We start from the raw sequence: 19,943 nt of genomic DNA, 5'->3' as shown, positions 1-19,943 counted from the left end.
CATGGTGAATTGCAAACAGGCACAACCTAATCTACAAACAGATACAACCCAATTTATTTGGTTTCTCTCTGACACACCAAGACTGTTTCATAGTCATCTATTAAATGTTTGGGTTTCCTTCCTTCCTTCCTTCCTTCCTTCCTTCCTTCCTTCCTTCCTTCCTTCCTTCTATATCTCAGGAAGCGTATCTGAAGATGGCATTATGGTCAGCAAGGCTGTGAAAATAACCGTCAATGGAAAACTTCTGAAACCTGCAGGTGGGAAGGAATAATATTGACATTTCTTGACTGTTGTTATTGGACATAGTAAACAGCAACTGAAGTTCTTGTTTTAAAGAGCATATCTGCATTACTTAGCATACTTGCAAGTCTCTTTGACCATGCTAAAGGTCCCACAGATTTCTGAATAAAGCTGTTTATTAGTTTTTCCCTTTTGAGGGAATATGAACAAAAGAGTATTGGTAAGACAGTTGCAAGCACTCTTGGATGAAACTGATTACCTTCTCCAATTTCAATTTGAGTTCAGACCTGATTATGAGACTAAATTGGTCTTGGTGGCCCTGATGGATGACCTTTATTGGGAGAAAAATGGAGGGATGCAACACTTGGTCTTTCTTGGTCTTTCGGTGGCATTTGAAACCATTGACCATATATCCTCCTTAACTGACTGACTTCCCTTATATATTGTGTATTCTCTGTTAGTTGTTGGAGTAAAAATCAATGTGACCAACTGGATGGAAAATTTCACCAGAATCACTACAAAGAATCAGGTGAGGAACTTATAGCTTTTCTTTTGAGCATTAATGTGAATACTTCAACTTGCATCTAGGATTGTTTTATTGTGTGCTCCTCTGCTACAGCTCAGTATCCAATTGGAAATATTGATTCAAACATTCATACATAAATAAATAAATGGGTAGAAGTTATGCAGTGGATATAATTGTTACCAATATCCAATAGTAACATCAAGTGCCTTTGATTGATCACCATGCTGAGTAGAGATGGCCTAAACAGAGTCCTGCTTTATTCTACCACTGCTTGTCCTTCTACTTTTCCCTCCTTTCCAAGCACCCTCAAATGTATCTAGGGTGGGAGAAGAAGGAATAAAGGAGGAATAAGCAGCTGCTAGGGGTGGGGTGTCCAGCTCCTTGGACATTCCCTTCAAGGTGAAGAAAGGAATGTGTGGGCAAGAGTAGTAAATCTGGGAGAAGGACGAGTTACCTACCAGATTTGTCAAGAATCCATCTTCCTAAGTACCTTTTTCAGCATATGTAACTTTCATTGGAAGTCTGGTTATTCAGGAGTTGCAGAACTAATACTTTTGCCTGACTTTGAGCATTTTTCTTTATGTTGGATTAGTGTGCAAGTTCTTGGCTCTTAGAAATGTTTTGAAATATTGTCCTGTGGCCTTGCAACGGCAGTTAATGCAAGCTGTTGAGCAACAATGGTGAATTTTGACAAATGTAAATATTCTGCCTAAATACTTGACATTTGACCTGGCTACAAAAGCAGCATGAGCACAACTCTAGATTGAATATCATCATTCTTTGTTTAAGAACAGGTTTCATATGTTGCATTATATGTCTATTTTTCAGTGCAAAAGTGAACTGTGTGGATGTGAAAAGAACAGTCGGGTAAGAATGTGTTCATGAATAAATCATTTGCAGATGCTGAAGCCATGTTTGTGGGTGATGCCTCTACAGGGTGGACTCCTTGCCGCATCCTGGCCTGTCTTATAAGATTGTTGTAAGGATGGCATATTTGCTTTGAAGCACAAAGACGCTATGTCAATCAGCAGAACATGAGCAGTGCTATTTTTCTAGAAAAAGAGGTGTTGGAACATACACTGAACCCCTTGTATACTTATAATGGCAATGGCGCCTACCTGAGAGGTGTCGGAACTGAGTTCCGGTGAGTTCCAGCTGGAAAATGCTCTGAGCACGAGACTCTTAATCTCAGGGTTGTGGGTTCAAGCCCCATGTTGCGCAAAAGATTCCTGTGTTGCAGGGGTTGGACTAGATGACCCTTGTGGTCCCTTCCAACAATTCTGATTCAATGATCATCTTGCTGCCGTTGAGACATGTTTTCTTTGCACCAATCCAGAGTGCTTATATGTGCAGTCACATCTAAACTGAGACTAAGATGAAGAATCCCAGCTGCTCATATTCATTCCCCTCTCTTGGGTGCTTTGTGTGATCTCCACGGCATCCGACTGAGTATAAAGATCCTGCCATCAAACCAAGCATACAACAACAAAAATTGGAATCAAAATACATTATTAGAACATTGTCATTATTTATGAATGCAAACAACAGCAATGAAATAATTGGTGCTGTATTGAGAGAAAGATCAAACAAATAAGAGTTAAAAGCTGCATATGTTTCAATTCTGTCTTTAGCAGCTATAAGAGTGACTGGTGCCAGTACTATAGTTTATGAGTAGATTGGGGGGGGCAGTAGCTTTTTCTTAATGAAATGATGGGCAATAGCAAATGATTTCTCCCTTTTTGTTTATCTTCAGTGAGTAATATTATCATTAAGAAAACTGCTAACTATTATTTTATAACTGGAAAGGTAACTACAACTGCAGTCCTATACATTACCCAGGTGGTGAAACTCATTCTCCTTAGGCTGGCACGGGGCTGGTGCTCAGCTCAACAAGTATGTTCTGAATTGTGACTATAAAGCAAATAATAATTCCCCCCCCCCCCATTGTCCTCCTTGTCTTTCTTGCAGCATGTTGACTGTGTTATCCTTGATGATGGAGGATTTCTCTTGATGACGAATCAGGAATGGGATATGCAAGAAGTAAGTGTGATACAGATCAAGTTGTCTATCAAGTTGTCTTACAGTCAAAGTGCTGTCTATTTTATCAAATCAAATTAAATTACAAGCTTTAAGATTTGAGTTTGACTTAAGATTTCAGATTTCATTATAACCAAATTAGAATGGCCAGGACAACTCTCTCATTCAGAATCTGTATCCATGGCAAGAGTGCAGGACTGTGCAAGCCAGTCTTTTTTCCTCCACCCTTGATCATAAAGATCTGGAAGGGGAATGTCAGTGTGTTACATGGAAATAGAACAGGGTACAAACTTAATGTTCACTTTTTGAAGCATTAGGTGAACCCAAACACAGCAATCCATTGAAACTAGCACGTCTCTGAATTTTGCATTGCAGTTCTCCAGCCAAGTCATGTTTACAAAAATTTGTACACTAGGATAAAATGTGCATAAAAACTTATACATTAATGAAGATTTTAAAATGCATTGTATTAGGGAAAATTGCTTTGTATGAATGTGCTATGTTGGGCAAAGTTGCATGTAAGTGCTCATTTTAGGAGAAATTCAGTGATGGGTTTTCTGGAAGACTGATGTGGAAATGAGAACTCATTGGAAAAATGAGAAACAGAGATGAACAAAAGTGGACAGATTCACTTGTCCCTAGTTGTGTCTGATACATACCTGCCTTATATATATCACTGAAAATAGCATCAAATGAACCTCTGCTATGAACTTACACAAATGCGTCCTCCCTAATTATTATTATTATTATTATTATTATTATTATTATTATTATTATTACTCTGGGCAGCTTCCAACAAAAGTTTAAAAATACATTAAAACATCAGTCATTAAATACTTCCCTAAACAGGGCTGTCTTCAGATGTCTTCTAAACTATAATAATAATTTATTTATTTAAAACCTTTATATCCTGCCTTTCAAAAGTGCTCCAAAGGTGGCTTACATGTAAATAGAATACAGATTCCTAGACAAACTCAAAACATTATTATGCACACACCATCAATAAGTATATAATTTTGAATTTAAAACTCACCTGCTCTGCTCTCTGTCTGAGCCAGAAGACTGAGCCTAGAACAAACCTTGTGTGTCCTAAGTGCAGTGAGTAGGACTGAACTGGGAGTAGGAGGGGAGTCGAAGTTGCTGCCCGGTGTGTGGGATGGAGAGGGAGGGAGGTCAGGGAAACAAAAAAGCGGCTTTATGTGGGCATGAAATGTATATAATATGCAAGCACACAGATTTGTTGTTCATTTTAAAAATGTGTATTTTAATGGAAATGAAGGGGAGAGGAACTTGAGTCAAATTGAGATCCAGAAGTGAGACATGCATTGGAAAACAACTGTGTGGATTAACCTGACATCAAAAAAATTGTAATGTTCCATCCCTAGATCTAGCCTTCTTTAAATCTATACTTATAGAGTAGTTAACTATGGGTTCAGGCTTTGAATTAATATGTCCTTTCTCCTTTTTTATTGCTCTTTTTACTTAGATGAAGAGCCTTCCATTTGTAATAATTCATTGCCATTCTGCAGGCAGTTTTGATGCCCCAGGCCAAAGCTTCCAAGTATTCTCAGCTATATTGCACCAAAAATGTTGCTGGTTGCATTGTTTGTTAATTTTTTTAAAAAAAAACACACATTAAAAATAACATTTAATTTTTTTAATTATTGTTTTTTCTGTGTTTTTAACAATTCTTGTTTTAATCTGAAAGCCACATTAAGTCCTATCAGGGTGTAAATATAAGAACTATTATGTCTCCCAAGCTGTTTGAAGAGAAGTGTCTTTCTTTCTTTTTAAACAATCTCTTTTCCTTCATTAGATTGGAAAATTCTTTGGTGAGATTGACCCTGGCCTCATGCGAAATCTCATCAACATGTCCTTATATGCCTTTAACAAGTCTTATGACTATCAGTCTGTGTGTGACCCAGAAGAAGAAGCAAAGCAAGGAGCCGGACTCCGCTCTGTCTATGTGGTCAGTATCCTCTTGCCAGGATGCAGATGGTGCTGTGGTCTAAACCACTGAGCCTCTTGGGCTTACTGATCAGAAGGTCAGCGGTTTGAATCCCCGCGATGGGGTGAGCTCCCGTTGCTCTGTCCCAGCTCCTGCCAATCTAGCAGTTTGAAAGCACACCAGTGCAAGTAGATAAATAGGTACCGCTGCAGCAGGAAGATAAACTGTGTTTCTGTGCGCTCTGGTTTCCGTCACAGTGTTCCGTTGCACCAGAAGCAGTTTAGTCATGCTGGCCACATGACCCAGAAAGCTGTCTGTGGACAAATGCTGGCTCCCTCGGCCTGAAAGCGAGATGAGTGCCACAACCCATAGTCACCTTTGACTGGACTTAACTGTCCAGGGGTCCTTTACTTTTACCTCTTGCCTTTGCCCAGTCAGTATTATCTCTGCATGTGTTTATACCAGGCCAGTCTATGTGGTGCCCTCGCAATCGTATTGGACCGCACCTCCCACCAGCCCCGGCCATCATGGCCAGAGGTCAGGGATGACTGAATTTGTAGACCAACAAAGAGCAGGAGGGCAGCGACTGTCTCCCATTCAAAGATTATTCTAACTTTATATCATTTGCCTTCTATTTTCTAGCCTACGATAGCAGATATGTTACATCTAGGGTGGTGGGCCTCTGCAGCCGCTTGGTAAGTTGAACTTTCCAGGTAGGGTTTATTATACATTTGAACATGTGAGGGCCTTGACCGAGCAATGTATACAGAATGAATTTGCCCAGCTGAGATTTCACCCCACATTCTTCTTGTTCAAGTTTATTATGTAGAATTACTCAGTCTTTAGCTGAGCATTAAATAATGTCACTGCAAAATAGGGCTACAAAATCTTTTCCCAGAGGTTCGTGAAGATATTTACGAGGTGTGCAACTCAACATAAATTAAGAACCCTTGTTTTTGCAATGAAAGTGAACTTCTGCATTGGAGGGTAATCCAGAGAGGAAACCCAAACATGACTGAATATTTAAAAAACGGGTTATCAGTGATGATATCAGACACAGAGGTGTCTGGACTCAGTTTGGACTTTGGGGTGTTATTGTTCTTTTCACCTGCAAGTGGTTTCTTGAAATGTTCTTTGTAATGAAATTTAGGGAGGGAGTTGGTAGGAAAGAGGGGGGGGGGACGAAGGGGATCAGTTACCATTTAATAAGAAGAAAAGGGAAAAGGCAGATTTCAACAAATCCATGCAGTGAAACAGGGAAAGCTATGCTTCAAAGAGGAGCAGGGGACCCCTCTCCTTCTTCCATTCCAGGAATGTTCTGTGGGTTGCTCTGCTATCTCCTGCTCCAGTTCACACAGTGAATTCTCTGCCCCACTCCTAGAGCTAAAGCCTGCCTGATTTAGGCACTATCCCTCCTCACAGCTCCTTACTCTCTTGCTCCATTGTTTCCCCCCTGTGTATCTAGGTCCATCTTGCAACAGCTCTTTCTGGGCCTCACCTTCCCACGTTTTCTTAGTGCCGGTAAGTGACGAATCAGGTGTCAGAGACATTCCTTTGCTTTTATAATCAAGCTTCTCACAGAGCTGAACATGTTTTCTTTCTCACAGTGGAAATGGAGGAGGAAGACTTCAGTGCCATCCCATCAAAACAGAGCTGCATTACAGTACAAACTCAGTATTTCTTTGCCAATGATGAAAAATCATTTTATGGCATTTTAGATTGTATAAACTGTTCTAGGTAGGTATTTTCGTAGAATTATGAAATTATGCCAAGTGCCTCTGATGCTTTCTTAATAGTGCTCTGATATTAAAGAAGCAACTGAGTTATTCATGCGAAACTATCAGTTGTGGTTCGAGGACCCAACCCCCGCAATGTGAAATGAATACACAAGGACACGTGATTTAAGGTTAATGGGCAAGGAAAGGCCACAACTTTATTGATTACAGCAGTGAAAAGGTATTAGCTTAGGCATTGGATGCAGGGGGCTGGACTCAATGGCCCTTGTGGTCTCTTCCAACTCTATGAGTCTATGATTCTAAAACAAGGGGGGTTTATTCACCAGTAGGTGGAGCCTGGTGATGCTAATCCTACTATAGGCTCACCCCTGATGTCACCGAGGGTCGTGCCATGGCCTCCTGCCAAGCAGGCATCGGACAGAATACACGACCGCCAGATTCCTTTAACGGAATACCCAAGAATTGAAGGCATAGGCGATGGCCACACCTAGCCCTTTGACACACCACAACACATTATTCCAATGCCTAACCTATCCACCAATACCACAAAAGTTTGACGATTGCTACGAGGTAGGCGAAAAAACCAAAAAGCCTAATGCCAAATGGAAAAACTCCTACCAGGCCCCCTGGGCAACCAGGATGACCAACCTAAGGTCCATAGCAAGGCCAATGACCTAAGCCCTAACTCAAAGGGAGTGGAGGGTGGGTGACTCACAACGAGGCAATGGCGGAGAATGAGGCCAGGGAGAGGCTGGCGCTGCAGCAAAAGGCTGCTGAACACGCCCCCTCTGAGGCACCTGGTTGGATGCCTGCCGAGGGGCGTGGGCGCCAGCCAGGTGAGGTGGAGGCAGGGGGCTAACGCCCCCTGCTAGAGGCGGTGCTCGGGCTCCCGCCCACAACCACTCCCCTCTCTTCCAGGGAGGAGAGTCTTTATGAAGTAGATATAGATACAGATGATATAAATATAGATGTGTATTAATGCATTTACTTATTTTTTTTTAACCTACCATTCATCCTTATGGATAACAAGACAGTGTACAAAGGCATAGCCAGCAAACGTCCCACATGCACACGGGTAATCAAGTAAAGCACATTTTAAAACAACAGAAACAACAGAACAGTTAACAGAACAACACTTTAAATGCTCAAAATGCTTCAACAAATAAACAGGTTTTAACCTTGCACTGAAAAGATTGTAATATTGGTGCCAGTATTATTCACTGTGGGGTGAATATTCCACAGCTGTGGTGTCACCACAGAAAAGGTTCTCTCCCTTATTTCCACATAATGTGTCTCTCTTAGTAAAGACACTCAAAGATGAGTTTACCTTGCTGCATTTATATATACTTCAATAGCAATGGGCATCATGTTTTACAGTCCATATTGCTTGGAAATAGAAGGTTTGATTTTGTTGAGCAGAAGACAGGTTCTGAATATATAATATATATTATATATCTGTTCACTGCCCAATTGAGGTGGGGAGATCTTTGCACAAAATCAGGTTATTTGTAGCTTATGGTGCAAAAGTTGCATTAAGCCTTTGGAGTTTACCTGGTTGTCAAAAGTACTTATAGAAAATTGCCTGCAAGTTCCTTTCCCCCCCCCCCCAGCATTAAACATTTGTTCTGTGCTTCATTTCTGTTTGCAGACTTTTTCACGCAGAGAAGATTTCCAATACAAATTTAGTATTCATAATGAGTGACACCAAACATATGTGCCGTCACTGTGATACAAGGCCACTGATGCAAGCAGAGAAGCCTGGTATCCTTTGAAGTTTAAGTTTACACTGAATTTGTGTTTGCTCACAAAATAACACCACCACACATTTCTGTAGAACCCCCAGTATCTGATTCTTAGCTGCTCCTAAAACTTGGACAAGTTAGTGTACACACACACACACACACACACACACACACACATTCACGGACTGGAAACTGTTTCTGTGAATAGTGGATCAACACAGGCATGTATCTCTTCCATTTCTCCTCTAATGTGAGATACGCACTCCATGCTAGCACCCTGCTTGCATGATCTTAATATATAACACAAACACAATATTGTTGGAATCAAAAACCCTTAAGAGAATGATTGACACACTTAAAGGAGGGAATTCAACATACCACTAAGGATATTGCTGCAGTAGCACAATTATTTCTCCTTCCTTGATTTCCCCTCTCCTCCCCCTTCTCCTGACACAAAAACATCCAGGCCAATTTGTTGGGCACACAGAAGGAAAGCCCCATTGCGCTAGCAGAAGTTCTTCTGCTAGCTTCTGTTAGCAGGCCTGATTAGTTTATTGTTGCCCAAAATTTCCATGTTTTATTGTACAGTACATGATATGTTGCTTTGCCATACATTAATGGCCATGGTCTTCTCTGCCATGAAAACAGTAAAGATGTTCTAAATCCCACACTTTGCCTTGATAAGTCAGCCCCAATCCTCTCCATCTTCAAGTTAAGACCACACAAATTCCCTTTCAAGTTACCATTTTCTCCCACCTACTTTAGACTTAAATTTATATGCTGCCTGTGGTATGAAAAGTTGCAGGATCTCACCAGGAAGATATAGGACATGCAGCAACTGGAAATAAAGCAGTATGTCTGCCACAGCTACTACAGGCACAAACAGTACTGAAATCAGAATCACATATAACTGCTCTGATATAATCATGACTGCACAATAAAAAGGGCACCTGGAGGGATAAATCCAGGCTTCTAATATTTATTTGATGTCTAGCCAATCCAGGGGCTTCATAACTCAGGGGTTGATGTAGTACACCATTTCCCCCTGCTGTGTTTGAATGGCCTCTGGTGTCTATACACCTGGGGTCTCTCCCAGCTCGAATTGAGAAACCCAAATTCTCCAGGTTCAGCGTCCTTCAAATAGGCTGAACTGAATTGGCTGCCATTAATGAAGGAGAAGCATCATTTCCTGCTGGAGATCGTGGGACTTTAACATAAAATTTGTAGCTAAGGAGAGGCCTGGCATGGTTTCTAGTGTGCTGTTAAGAGCCACACACTCTCTGGTATGCCCTCTACAAAACCTTTTTCACTAGGGAAGGGGGAGGACTGGCAGCGATGGCAGAATGGTAGCTAAATAGGGCTTTCCAAGGGTTCACACTGAACACCCCAAATCCTTCATAGTTTCTCAAGCATTCAACTGGCACACTTGAAAAACACAGTTTATTGAGGGGTCTCACACATCTCTAGTCTCTACACACACAGTCCATAGCACCTCACTAGGTAAGGCTCCCAGTTCAAACCCTGCAATTCCTCACTCTCTTTGTGTTTTCTAGTTTGTTGTCTTCTTCTTCTTCTTCTTCTTCTTCTTCTTCTTCTTCTTCTTCTTCTTCTAGCAAATGTGAGCATTCCATTATCCATGTTCCTTAACTGACATTCAGATGAGGGCCCAAACCCCTGTGAAATGGTTCAGCAACCCAGATACAGAAAAGGACCCGATGTCTGCTTTGATGATGATATTGACGTAAGTTTGCTTTTCTAAGAAATGGAGGAAATGCCTTCCCTGCACTAGAAAAAAAAAGTTTTTTTAAATGATTACTGTGCACCTTGAAATGCCCATTGATGATAACCTATCTTCCATTAAATTGATTGTTGACTCTGAATCATAGTCACTCTATTTCAAATGTTCCCATGATTAACATAAAATTAACAGCTGCTTTTTTTCTGCGTTGCCTTTTCTGCAATTGCTGTGCTTTCACACATGATTCTTTTAAAGAGGGAGGTAGGGCAATATTTGCTACCATTCTGTGCATCATGGTAACTGCTTGGCAATCCTGTCATCAGAACCTTTGAAAAAAAATGCCTAGAAAACTCTGTGGCTTTTCTTCTTGTCCTGAAGATGCAGTGTAGTTGCCTGGTCCCAGTCTTCCCTGTGAATAATAGATCTAGTGGATCAAAAGTAAGGGGTGGGGAACCTGTGGCCCTCCAGATGTTTCAGTCCCAGCCAGGTCAGAGATGATGGAAGTCCAACAACTTGGGGGACGGGGTTCACAGGTTCACAGCCCCTGATCTAGATTAATTGGATTAATTGTAAGGGTTGCCATATTGTGGTTCCATGGACAGTGAGGTGGTTGAGGAGCGAGCAGGTAGTGAGTAAAGACTATGAGACATGTGTTGGATTGAAATTAGACCACAACTTTATTTGGCATTGGCATTGGGCGTGTAGCCAATGATCAACCAACCCACAGAGGAGGTTAAGGGGTGATATGATAGCCATGTTCAAATATATAAAAGGATGTCACATAGAGGAGGGAGAAAGGTTGTTTTCTGCTGCTCCAGAGAAGCGGACACGGAGCAATGGATCCAAACTACAAGAAAGAAGATTCCACCTAAACATTAGGAAGAACTTCCTGACAGTAAGAGCTGTTCGACAGTGGAATTTGCTACCAAGGAGTGTGGTGAAGTCTCCTTCTTTGGAGGTCTTTAAGCAGAGGCTTGACAACCATATGTCAGGAGTGCTCTGATGGTGCTTCCTGCTTGGCAGGGGGTTGGACTCGATGGCCCTTGTGGTCTCTTCCAACTCTATGATTCTATGATTCTATGACTTGCCGGTTGATTGACAGCTGTGGTTGACCATGGTTAGCAGTCTTCCATGGTGTGAACTGCTTTTGCTGTGCCCTGTGGCCCATCAGCCCTTGACTTGAGCTTCTGGATAGGAAGCACCACCTTCCAAGATTCTTTCAGGGAATCCCCCTTTCTTCCCATTCCTGCTAATGTTCCAACCCAATGCCTCTTCTGCCACTAGAGTTGGTGATCCTGGTAGAAATTATTCCTGTACCAAAATTTGAGAGTCCCAGATCTACACTATACTATACATTTTTTTTTTAAGAACATGAACACAAATGGGTATTTTTTTGTTGAAAAGTGTTTGCCACATTGAGAACATAGGAGCACCCAATTTTAACAGTAAGAAAACATTCATGTGCTGGAGATAGTTGGCGGCAATATTGGGAGAAACAACTGTTAGCCCATCTCCATGCTCTTGATCCTGGATCTGTTGTGTGTGAAAGTACAAGGAGTCTTGCTCACTAGCTTGTTGTGCTATTATCTGTGTTAACTGTGTCTTCTGTAGTTGTATTAGTGTAATATTTTACTTAAGTTTACTTTGCAATCCTCACTGTGAAATTCTTTGCTCTTGGGTGAATGCTTTCACATTAACTCTGCTAACTGCCAGCAAACTGCATGAAATCTCATCTTGTATGTGTTTCTTTCTGTGTTTTCTTTCCTTTCCTCTACTTGCTATTTTGCCCGTTATTAATAGGATCAGCCTATATGCACAACGAGTCGTGCCTCTGCCATGATGTCCGCTCCTATCTCCATTTTTCTGCAAGTTTTCATGTGGTGTGGATGGTCAGTTACTTTCTCTAATTTTGTGTTTCATTTTGTTTTTCAAAGTTTAGCATTTTTGTTAGTGTATCACAGAAACATGTATTAATTGGGGTGGTGGTGGGGAAAATAACTTGGAGCAAGTGGCTTTATTTATTTATTGGGCTTGTTCAGGAGCTATTTCCCCCTGAGAATAGATTGGGAGCACATCCTCCTTTCCTGAATGGGAGAGTCTGTGGTTATTTGAAAAGGGTTTAATCTTCTGGGTAGTAATTCAGTTAATTTAGACATTCCCTTCTCTCTGTGGCAAGTAGAGAGACTGCACTCCCAAGGATAATCGGGGAAGACAGATACAGTTCTAAAGAGGCCCATTGGGTCATGGGCCACAAGACACATGGAAGTGAATCCTATTGTTTCAGAACTTGCTTAGAATCACAACCTGAAGACAGAACTGTATTGCCTATTGTTCTTTCCTGGTCCAGCACTGTAGCAGATTGCTAACTTGAAGACTTCACAGCCCACCCTTGTTGCTCCTAAGGAGCGATCTGTGATAGAGCACACCAGGTTCAGTCCCTAGCAAGTTTCAAGATATAAGAGACCTCATTCTCTGAGTCTCAGGACTTCTGGTGGCCAGTTAGGATAGATGGAATTTGCCCAGAGGGACCACAACAACTGCTCCTGACAATCCTTTGTTATTTATTTTGTATCCACGATAAGAAATCTGAAAAAGTTTGAATCTCTAAATTAGAGTCATGCCAACATTCTTAGTTGTTAGGAGGGTTGTGTAACCAATACAATAGAGACTATTCATGTTTTGTTCTTGTTCCCATTAAGAGGTACGACTTCACAATGCCGGCACTAGCCTTTTTTCTGAGCCTAACAAAGGAAACAAGCAAACGAAAACAGTATATTAAATATAATATTTAAATATAGTGAGCTAAAATTAAAAAGCTGTTGCTGCCTAAGAGTGCATGCATTTTTAACATTTTCTTTCAATAAGGGGCTTGTGGCATTTTCACAATCATACAGCTGGACTACACATTACAAAGCAAATACAATATTTTCAACATTGAACTTGCTTTGTAATGTTAAGCTGCTCTTTCCTTGTGAACCATACTTTCCTGTGATTTTCCCTCAGTTGGTATCTGAGGCTAGAAGAAGAGAAGCGAAAGAGAAATTTGTCTGGGGGGCACACCTCTGAGGGGTTAATCAGTAAGGCAGGGGAGTTAAGCACCCCTTCCCTTCTGCTGGTTCCGTCTGACTTCGGAGTCAATGGAGTGCACTTCTGGGGGTAAAGTCAAACTGCTGTGTTAGCAGCACTCAAGTTACTTCCTCAGGGCAGTGTCCGTAGAAGTCCTAGGCTGCCTAGATGACGAGACCCACTCTCGGCCCCACTGATGTGGTCCAAAGGAAAACACCAGCTTGGCTGCAGGAGTTGCCCATAGGAGGCGTACATGGTGCTATCCAACTGTCTTAGGGTTTACTCCTGAGCCTTTTCTTCTCCAGATGATTTCCTGCCAGGCAGCAAAGGTTTAGGACCAGAATTTTTCTTCTACTAGATGGGCTACCTAGCCTGGTTGACGAGCCCCATATGGGGAACCTCTTCACCCCAAAATGCCCCTTTACATTTATGTCATCTGACAAATGGTTGAGAAACGTGTGTTTTCCCATATACCACGTCATTCCACCCTGAAAACCCTCAGTCCTTATTTGTGCATAGTGCTGAGGACAGGATCCTAGTTGTTGGAAATTGTATGTTTTATAGACAAGGTTAATCCTTCTTTTAATAGGCTGGATCTAGACACATCAAAGAAGTGTTTCAGTTTAAAGCACTAAATTTAAACAGGGAAAACAGATAGAGAAAAACGGGACTCCACACTGCCATCTTTACCAGTATAGCTGAGTCCATATTTTCAGGCAATTTTACCTGCTGCAAAACACATCCTTCAAATAGGGCAAACTCAGGCCACCCCCACCCCCTGCCTTAGAAATAAGTGAGTGGCCTCATTCATTCACTTATCTGGTAGATGTTCATTTAATCTTGTGAAGTAACAGGTGTGCCTCTCCTTCTACCCAAGCCTAGTGCATCATGTGAACTATGTGCTTCACATGGAGTCTTCTATGTGCAAAAGCTGGCACACTTTGTATGGCGAATCTCTCCCACGCATGTGGTTCTAGTATCTGGTGAAAACAGTGCACCCTGCCCCATGGGATTTTGATCATCACCTGGTAAGCGCATGACCTGGCTAACTTCCAGTCATTGTTACCATGGGCTGAGGTGGTCCTGGTCATGCTAACTCAGGCTGCAGAGCTCAGCATATGCTGGCCTTTTTATGTACCACCACAACTGCTCCTAAAGCTACTCTAATAAGAGCTCATCTCTGCCAAGTTCTGCTTATGATACTGGCCCGCCTTATGGCCATCTCGGTGCATTTGAGTCACAGCTAGAAGTTGTCACAGATTAACAAACTCTTTTCTTATTTATTTAATTTATGGGAAGCTCTAACAAAAACCAGATTCCCCAGGAAAGGATTCCCCTGGGAAGCTCAAACTAAAAACAGATACTTAATTTTATTAGGTATATTTGGTTTTTTAAACTGTTGATTTTGATAACTTTACATTATCTACTTGTTTAAAGTTTGATAACTTTACATTATCTGCTGCTGATTTTATCAGTATTTTTATCTGTATTTTCTTGTAAACTGCTTAGAGGTGGTTGGTTTCTGATTAAGCGGTATATGAATAGGGTTCCTAGGCAGTCCTCCTTCCCAGCCACTCGCCAGACCCCGACCAACTCGGTTTCAGCATAATTTGCTGCACCATGTGGCATCTGAAGATGCCTTGAGCAACCAGGATATTACATACAAAGACATAGCTTGTGATATTGCAGAGCTATATACTAATTATACTGGTATGTGATAATGCATATTTTTCTATATAATATATTACTATGTAATATATAATACAGAATATTGTATATATGCCCTATAATGGATATTTGATTACAAGCACTGTATGCCTGCTGAACTGGGGTGAAGATGGATGAAACATGAACATGGCTCACATAAAACTTTTTAGCTGCTTTGCAAACTGATTCCAGGAAATGAAGTGTTTTCTAGTCATCTGTCTGTAGTTCAGTGAGGCATTTTGCATTTTTAGAACACTGTTTGAATGTTCAGTTTTTAATTCTTCACCTTTATTGGTTTAAAAAGGAAATTGCTCCAGAAATGAGTGGAGCAGGTTTTCTCTTAGGAAGGTCAGGGTTGCTGGGCAATCACTGCTTCTGCTCTAGGATTGCAGGACTCCAGTTTTCAGAGGTCAAGCTTGGAGAAGGAAGGTACATTTGGACTCCAAGTAGTGAGGGTATTTCCAGAGCAGCCCTACTGCTCTTACATCAATCCTTACCCTTAACTTATCTTCCCAGATACAGATAGGTAGCCAGTTCTTAGTATACTAAGTCAGTTCTTGGTATGAGCTTTCGTGTGCATGCACACTTCTTCAGATAGAAGAAGAAGAAGAAGTATCTGAAGAAGTGTGCATGCACACGAAAGCTCATACCAAGAACTGACTTAGTTGGTCTTTAAGGTGCTACTGGAAGGAATTTTTTTTGTTATCTTCCCAGAGTCCCACTAGAGGGAGACATCATCCTGGCCATCTCTTAACATTGAATAGAGAAAAATCATAAAAGTGGGAATGGGTTTCTGTTTGTGTTGTGCATGTAGGCACACACACACACACACACACACACACACCTTAAGAACAGTTGCTAGACTTGATATCTGATGTCCATCTCTAGAGATGCACTGTTTCTTCAAGATATCGGGGGTGGGAGACAAATTAGTTTCTGGCATTTGTTTACCTTCTGTTGTGCACAGCTTGTTTGATAACTTTTTGAAAATTAACTTCGTATTCTAAATAAACTCATAAACACTCTTTATTCCCCGGGCATGAAACAAACAGACCACCTGTGCCCCAATGGCTTCAAGTTACAAAAAAAGGAGATTCGGACCAAACGTCAGGAAAAACTTTCCGACAGTGAGAGCCTATTTGACAGTGGAATCTCTCGGGAGGTTGTGGAGGTTTTTAAGCAGAGTTTGGATGGCCACCTGTCATGGATACTTTAGCTGAGATTCCTGCATTGCAGGGGGTGGGACTGGACGGCATTTGGGGTCACTTTCAACTCCACAATTCTATGATTCTATGAAAACTATCCCACCCCATTCTTTATCCAGAAGCCACCTGCCCCAATCTTCTACCAAGGATAAGGAGACCCTTCTGAATGGGGTTGAGATGAGGAGGAAGGGGGGAATGGCACCAAATGACACCTTCTGTGGGCAGGTTTTCAGTGATCCTCATTTTCTCCTCTACGCTGTCATTTCACAATCCACTCCATTCAGCAAGGTCTCCAGAACCTGAGAAGAGACTGTGGGGACTTCAGGGGGAGCTGTTTGGGGAAATTTTCACCCTGTGCAACCCCTTCCACAGGCATTTCTTTTGCTCTGGGAAGGCGCTCTGGTGAACGCCAAAGGGATGTGTGGGGCGAAGATGCTTTGCACTGCCCCTCCCTGGTGATCCTCAAAGGGATGTGGCAGGGCCCTGAATTCTGGAGAAGCCTGACCCCTTCCTTGAAAATATGGGGGGTTGCCCTCTGCCCCCCCAATGGTGCCCCTGAGCAACAGAGTGGCACAATCACTACAGGGGGGTTGTTTTACTAGGTGAGTACAATTTGAAAATGGGTCCTGCTATATTTATCCTACATGAGATAAATCCTATATGGGAGTACAGGCCTGGCCTTTTCTTGAGGTCAGTGAAGTCATCCCAGTGAAGCCTTGAATATTTCACCTCTAGTGACCTGGGTGATCTGACACTAAGTAAAAGTGAAACAAAAGAAGTGCCATGGTCAGATCACTTCCTGGTGCAACTGGACTTCTCCGTGACCCTTCCCCTCTGCAGAGAGGTGGGACCAATTTGGATGGTCCGCCCCCGCCACTTAATGGATCCAAATGGTTTCCAGAGAGTGGTAGGGGATGCTTTATCCCATGTTGATGGCCTTTCAGCTGATTCCCTGGTGGCCCGCTGGAATGCGGAGTTAACCAGGGCTATCGACTGTCTGGCTCCGAAGCGCCCTCTCCGATTGCATGGAGCCCGGACAGCCCTGTGGTTTTCTTCGGAGCTGAGGGCGATGAAACAATCGCTGAGATGGCTAGAGCGTCGGTGGCAAAAAACTCACTCCGAATCTGACCGGACACAGGTTAGAGCTCAACGTCGAGCCTACCAAGTGGTGATAGCGACGGCGAAGAAGACTTTCTTCACCGCCTCTATTGCATCTGCAGAAAATAGTAGCAGGAGACTTTTTCAGGTGGTTCGCAATTTAACGGAACCACCTTTACCACCGGGGCCTTGTAAAGACCCCAAGATCTCCTGCAACGATTTTGCAAAGTTTTTTTGCAGATAAAATCACTCATATTCGGAAGGAGCTAGACACCACCGTGGGAGCAGGGCTGGGGCGGGAGAGTGCTAGAGCTCTGTCTGGTCAAGTTGCATGGAATCAATTTCAATCCGTTACCCCCGAGGATGTGGACAGGCTGCTTGGACGCGTGAAACCAACCACCTGTCTCCTTGATCCTTGCCCATCCTGGCTAATAAAAGCTAGCTGGGAAGGGCTGGGCGATGGGCTCTGCAGGGTGGTGAATGCTTCCCTCTGTGAGGGAAGATTCCCAGATCCGCTGAAAGGGGCAGTCATTAAACCGCTTCTTAAAAAACCATCTTTAGATGGCCAACATCGCCCAGGCTCAAATCTTCCATTCTTGGGCAAGGTGATTGAGCGCGTGGTTGCTGAACAACTCCAGGCACGCCTGGAAGAAGCGGACCATTTGGATCCCTTCCAATCGGGATCCAGGCCGCATCATGGGACTGAAACTGCCTTGGTTGCACTGGTTGATGATCTCCGGCGAGCTAGGGACAAAGGTGAGAGTTGTTTCCTAGTTCTGCTGGATCTCTCAGCGGCCATAACATCCTTCTGGACCGTCTAGAGGGGTTGGGAGCTGGGGGCATTGTTATACAGTGGTTTCGCTCCTTCCTCCTGGGCCGTGTTCAGAAAGTGGTGGTGGGGGATGAGTGTTCAGACCCCTGGGCCCTCACTTGTGGGGTGCCTCAGGGTTCCGTCCTCTCCCCCATGCTTTTTAACATCTATATGAAGGCGCTGGGAGAGATCATCAGGGGGTTTGAACTGGGTGTCCATCAATATGCAGATGATGCCCAGCTCTACCTCTCTTTCAAATCAGAACCAATGAAGGCGGTGAAGGTCCTGTGTGAGTGTCTCAAGGCGGTTGGAGGATGGATGGTGGCTAATGGATTGAGGCTGAATCCTGACAAGACAGAAGTACTGTTTTTGGGGAACAGGGGGCGGGCTGGTGTGGAGGACTCCCTGGTCCTGAATGGGGTAACTGTGCCCCTGAAGGACCAGGTGCACAGCCTGGGAGTCGTTTTGGAGGCGCAGGTCAATTCTGTATCCAGGGCAGCTGTCTACCAACTCCACCTGGTACGCAGGCTGAGACCCTACCTGCCCGCGGACTGTCTCGCCAGAGTGGTGCATGCTCTAGTTATCTCCCGCTTGGACTACGTGCACTTAAGAGTGCTTTTGAACTACTAGGTTGGCAGGCGCTAGGACCGAGCAGTGGGAGTGCACCCCGCCGCGGGGATTTGAACCGCCGACCTGACGATTGGCAAGTCCTAGGCGCTGAGGTTTTACCCACAGTCAAATGATCCTGCAAAGCTACAATAACATATTGAGTCAGGGGCTTACATGTGATCTCTTTTGGATGTGCATTTTAACACTAGTTTTTTTTTTTTTAATGAGGTCAAAGATTCTCTGGACATCCCAGAAGTGCTACTAAGTTCCTTGCCAACGCTATGAGTTATTTGCACTTTCCGAAGGCAAATCTATAAGGGTTTTTTGGCTTCCTCTTGCTTGAGTCACTCACTATTAAGTTCCACAGAAGCTTTCTGCAGAATTTGTATGTGCACTAAGTATGAATGCAGAATAGCCTCCTAGCAGAAATACTGGGCAAACTTCATCTCTAGACACATGTACATTTCAAGCAAATAAAAACCCATTGCAGAGAAATTTGCATTAGGACAGACACAAGCTGAAAGAGCTAAGCCACATTTTTAGATTATCAGCAAATAGTATGCCTGCTTCCATGAAGTAATCATGTGAGCAACACAGATGTAGCAAGAAACTATGTGGATCATCCTCTGCCAATGTGAAAGAAGATAAGTGCCACAAGATAGACCACAAGATGGTCCCAGTGCATTCCTCTAGCTTAAGAGATCCAGTTCTCCCCGAGGGTAACCCACTCTAGTGATGTTTCTCTCCCAAGCCCCATCCCATGCCTGGTTTAGAGATATTAGGAATATTAGATAGAGATACAGCAAACCCAGTTTAGTATGTTTTCTGTGTCTCTGGAGGCATACTGAATATTTCAGGATTGTAAATGTTTTTCATTTGGTAGGACATGCACACACACCTGGAAAGATTTATCCTTTAATTTTAAATTGCAAACACTGACCAAGTTCCAACACTTCAAGGAGCTGAGATGCTCACACTCTTCTGACATACTGTTTGCCTTCAGATAAATATTTTTGAAGAGATTCCTATGAATTCATACATCCGAGAGCTGTTCTGTTGGATTCAGTCATCCCCATATATTTTCTTCTTTAAAAAAAATATCATGTGAATAACCAGTTCTGAAACAGCATTTTCCGTGCAGATGATTCCACAGTAGTCATTCCAAAAATACTTCAGTGCAGAGTAGAAGTTACAGTAGAAACTGGTTCTTCAGACATATTTCATTCCTTATCTTGTTGGAAGTTTCCTTGTCCATGTCTCTTAATTCTTTATTTCATTCTAATCTTGGCTGGGCCATATCTACCCTTTGTATAAATCTTCAGATGCTTTGAAAATCAAACATTCATACGCATAATCTAAATTACATATCATTTTTAGTGAAAGGGAGCTTTCAAAATTATTTTAATAAATTCACTTGCTGTCTAGAAAAACTTTAACAAATGAATTGGCAAAAGATCTTAAGAATTTTGAATGATAACAT

At 42.6% G+C, this 19,943-nt stretch overlaps 1 protein-coding gene across 4 annotated transcripts in view; it reads left to right on the top strand.

Annotated features, from left to right (window-relative positions):
• The window catches only part of CACNA2D1 (calcium voltage-gated channel auxiliary subunit alpha2delta 1), a 399,180-nt gene that overhangs the window by 368,453 nt on the left and 10,784 nt on the right, over positions 1-19,943 (top strand). For 2 of the 4 annotated variants that reach the window (XM_083701346.1, XM_083701344.1), the window contains 11 exons: positions 180-257; positions 702-769; positions 1,595-1,633; positions 2,735-2,806; positions 4,620-4,772; positions 5,394-5,446; positions 6,217-6,272; positions 6,359-6,488; positions 8,136-8,248; positions 9,888-9,970; positions 11,768-11,856. In XM_083701346.1, coding sequence (XP_083557472.1) covers positions 180-257; positions 702-769; positions 1,595-1,633; positions 2,735-2,806; positions 4,620-4,772; positions 5,394-5,446; positions 6,217-6,272; positions 6,359-6,488; positions 8,136-8,248; positions 9,888-9,970; positions 11,768-11,856 — 934 coding nt within the window. The remainder of the gene's footprint in view (positions 1-179; positions 258-701; positions 770-1,594; positions 1,634-2,734; positions 2,807-4,619; positions 4,773-5,393; positions 5,447-6,216; positions 6,273-6,358; positions 6,489-8,135; positions 8,249-9,887; positions 9,971-11,767; positions 11,857-19,943) is intronic. The other 2 variants (XM_083701347.1, XM_083701345.1) reach the window with 1 other exon arrangement.

The sequence above is a fragment of the Podarcis gaigeae genome (genome assembly GCF_964106915.1).
Source record: "Podarcis gaigeae genome assembly, chromosome: 10".
Classification (NCBI taxonomy): Eukaryota; Metazoa; Chordata; class Lepidosauria; order Squamata; family Lacertidae; genus Podarcis; species Podarcis gaigeae.
The sequence above is the reverse complement of the archived record's forward strand: the minus strand, read 5'-3'. Positions and strand labels throughout refer to the sequence as shown.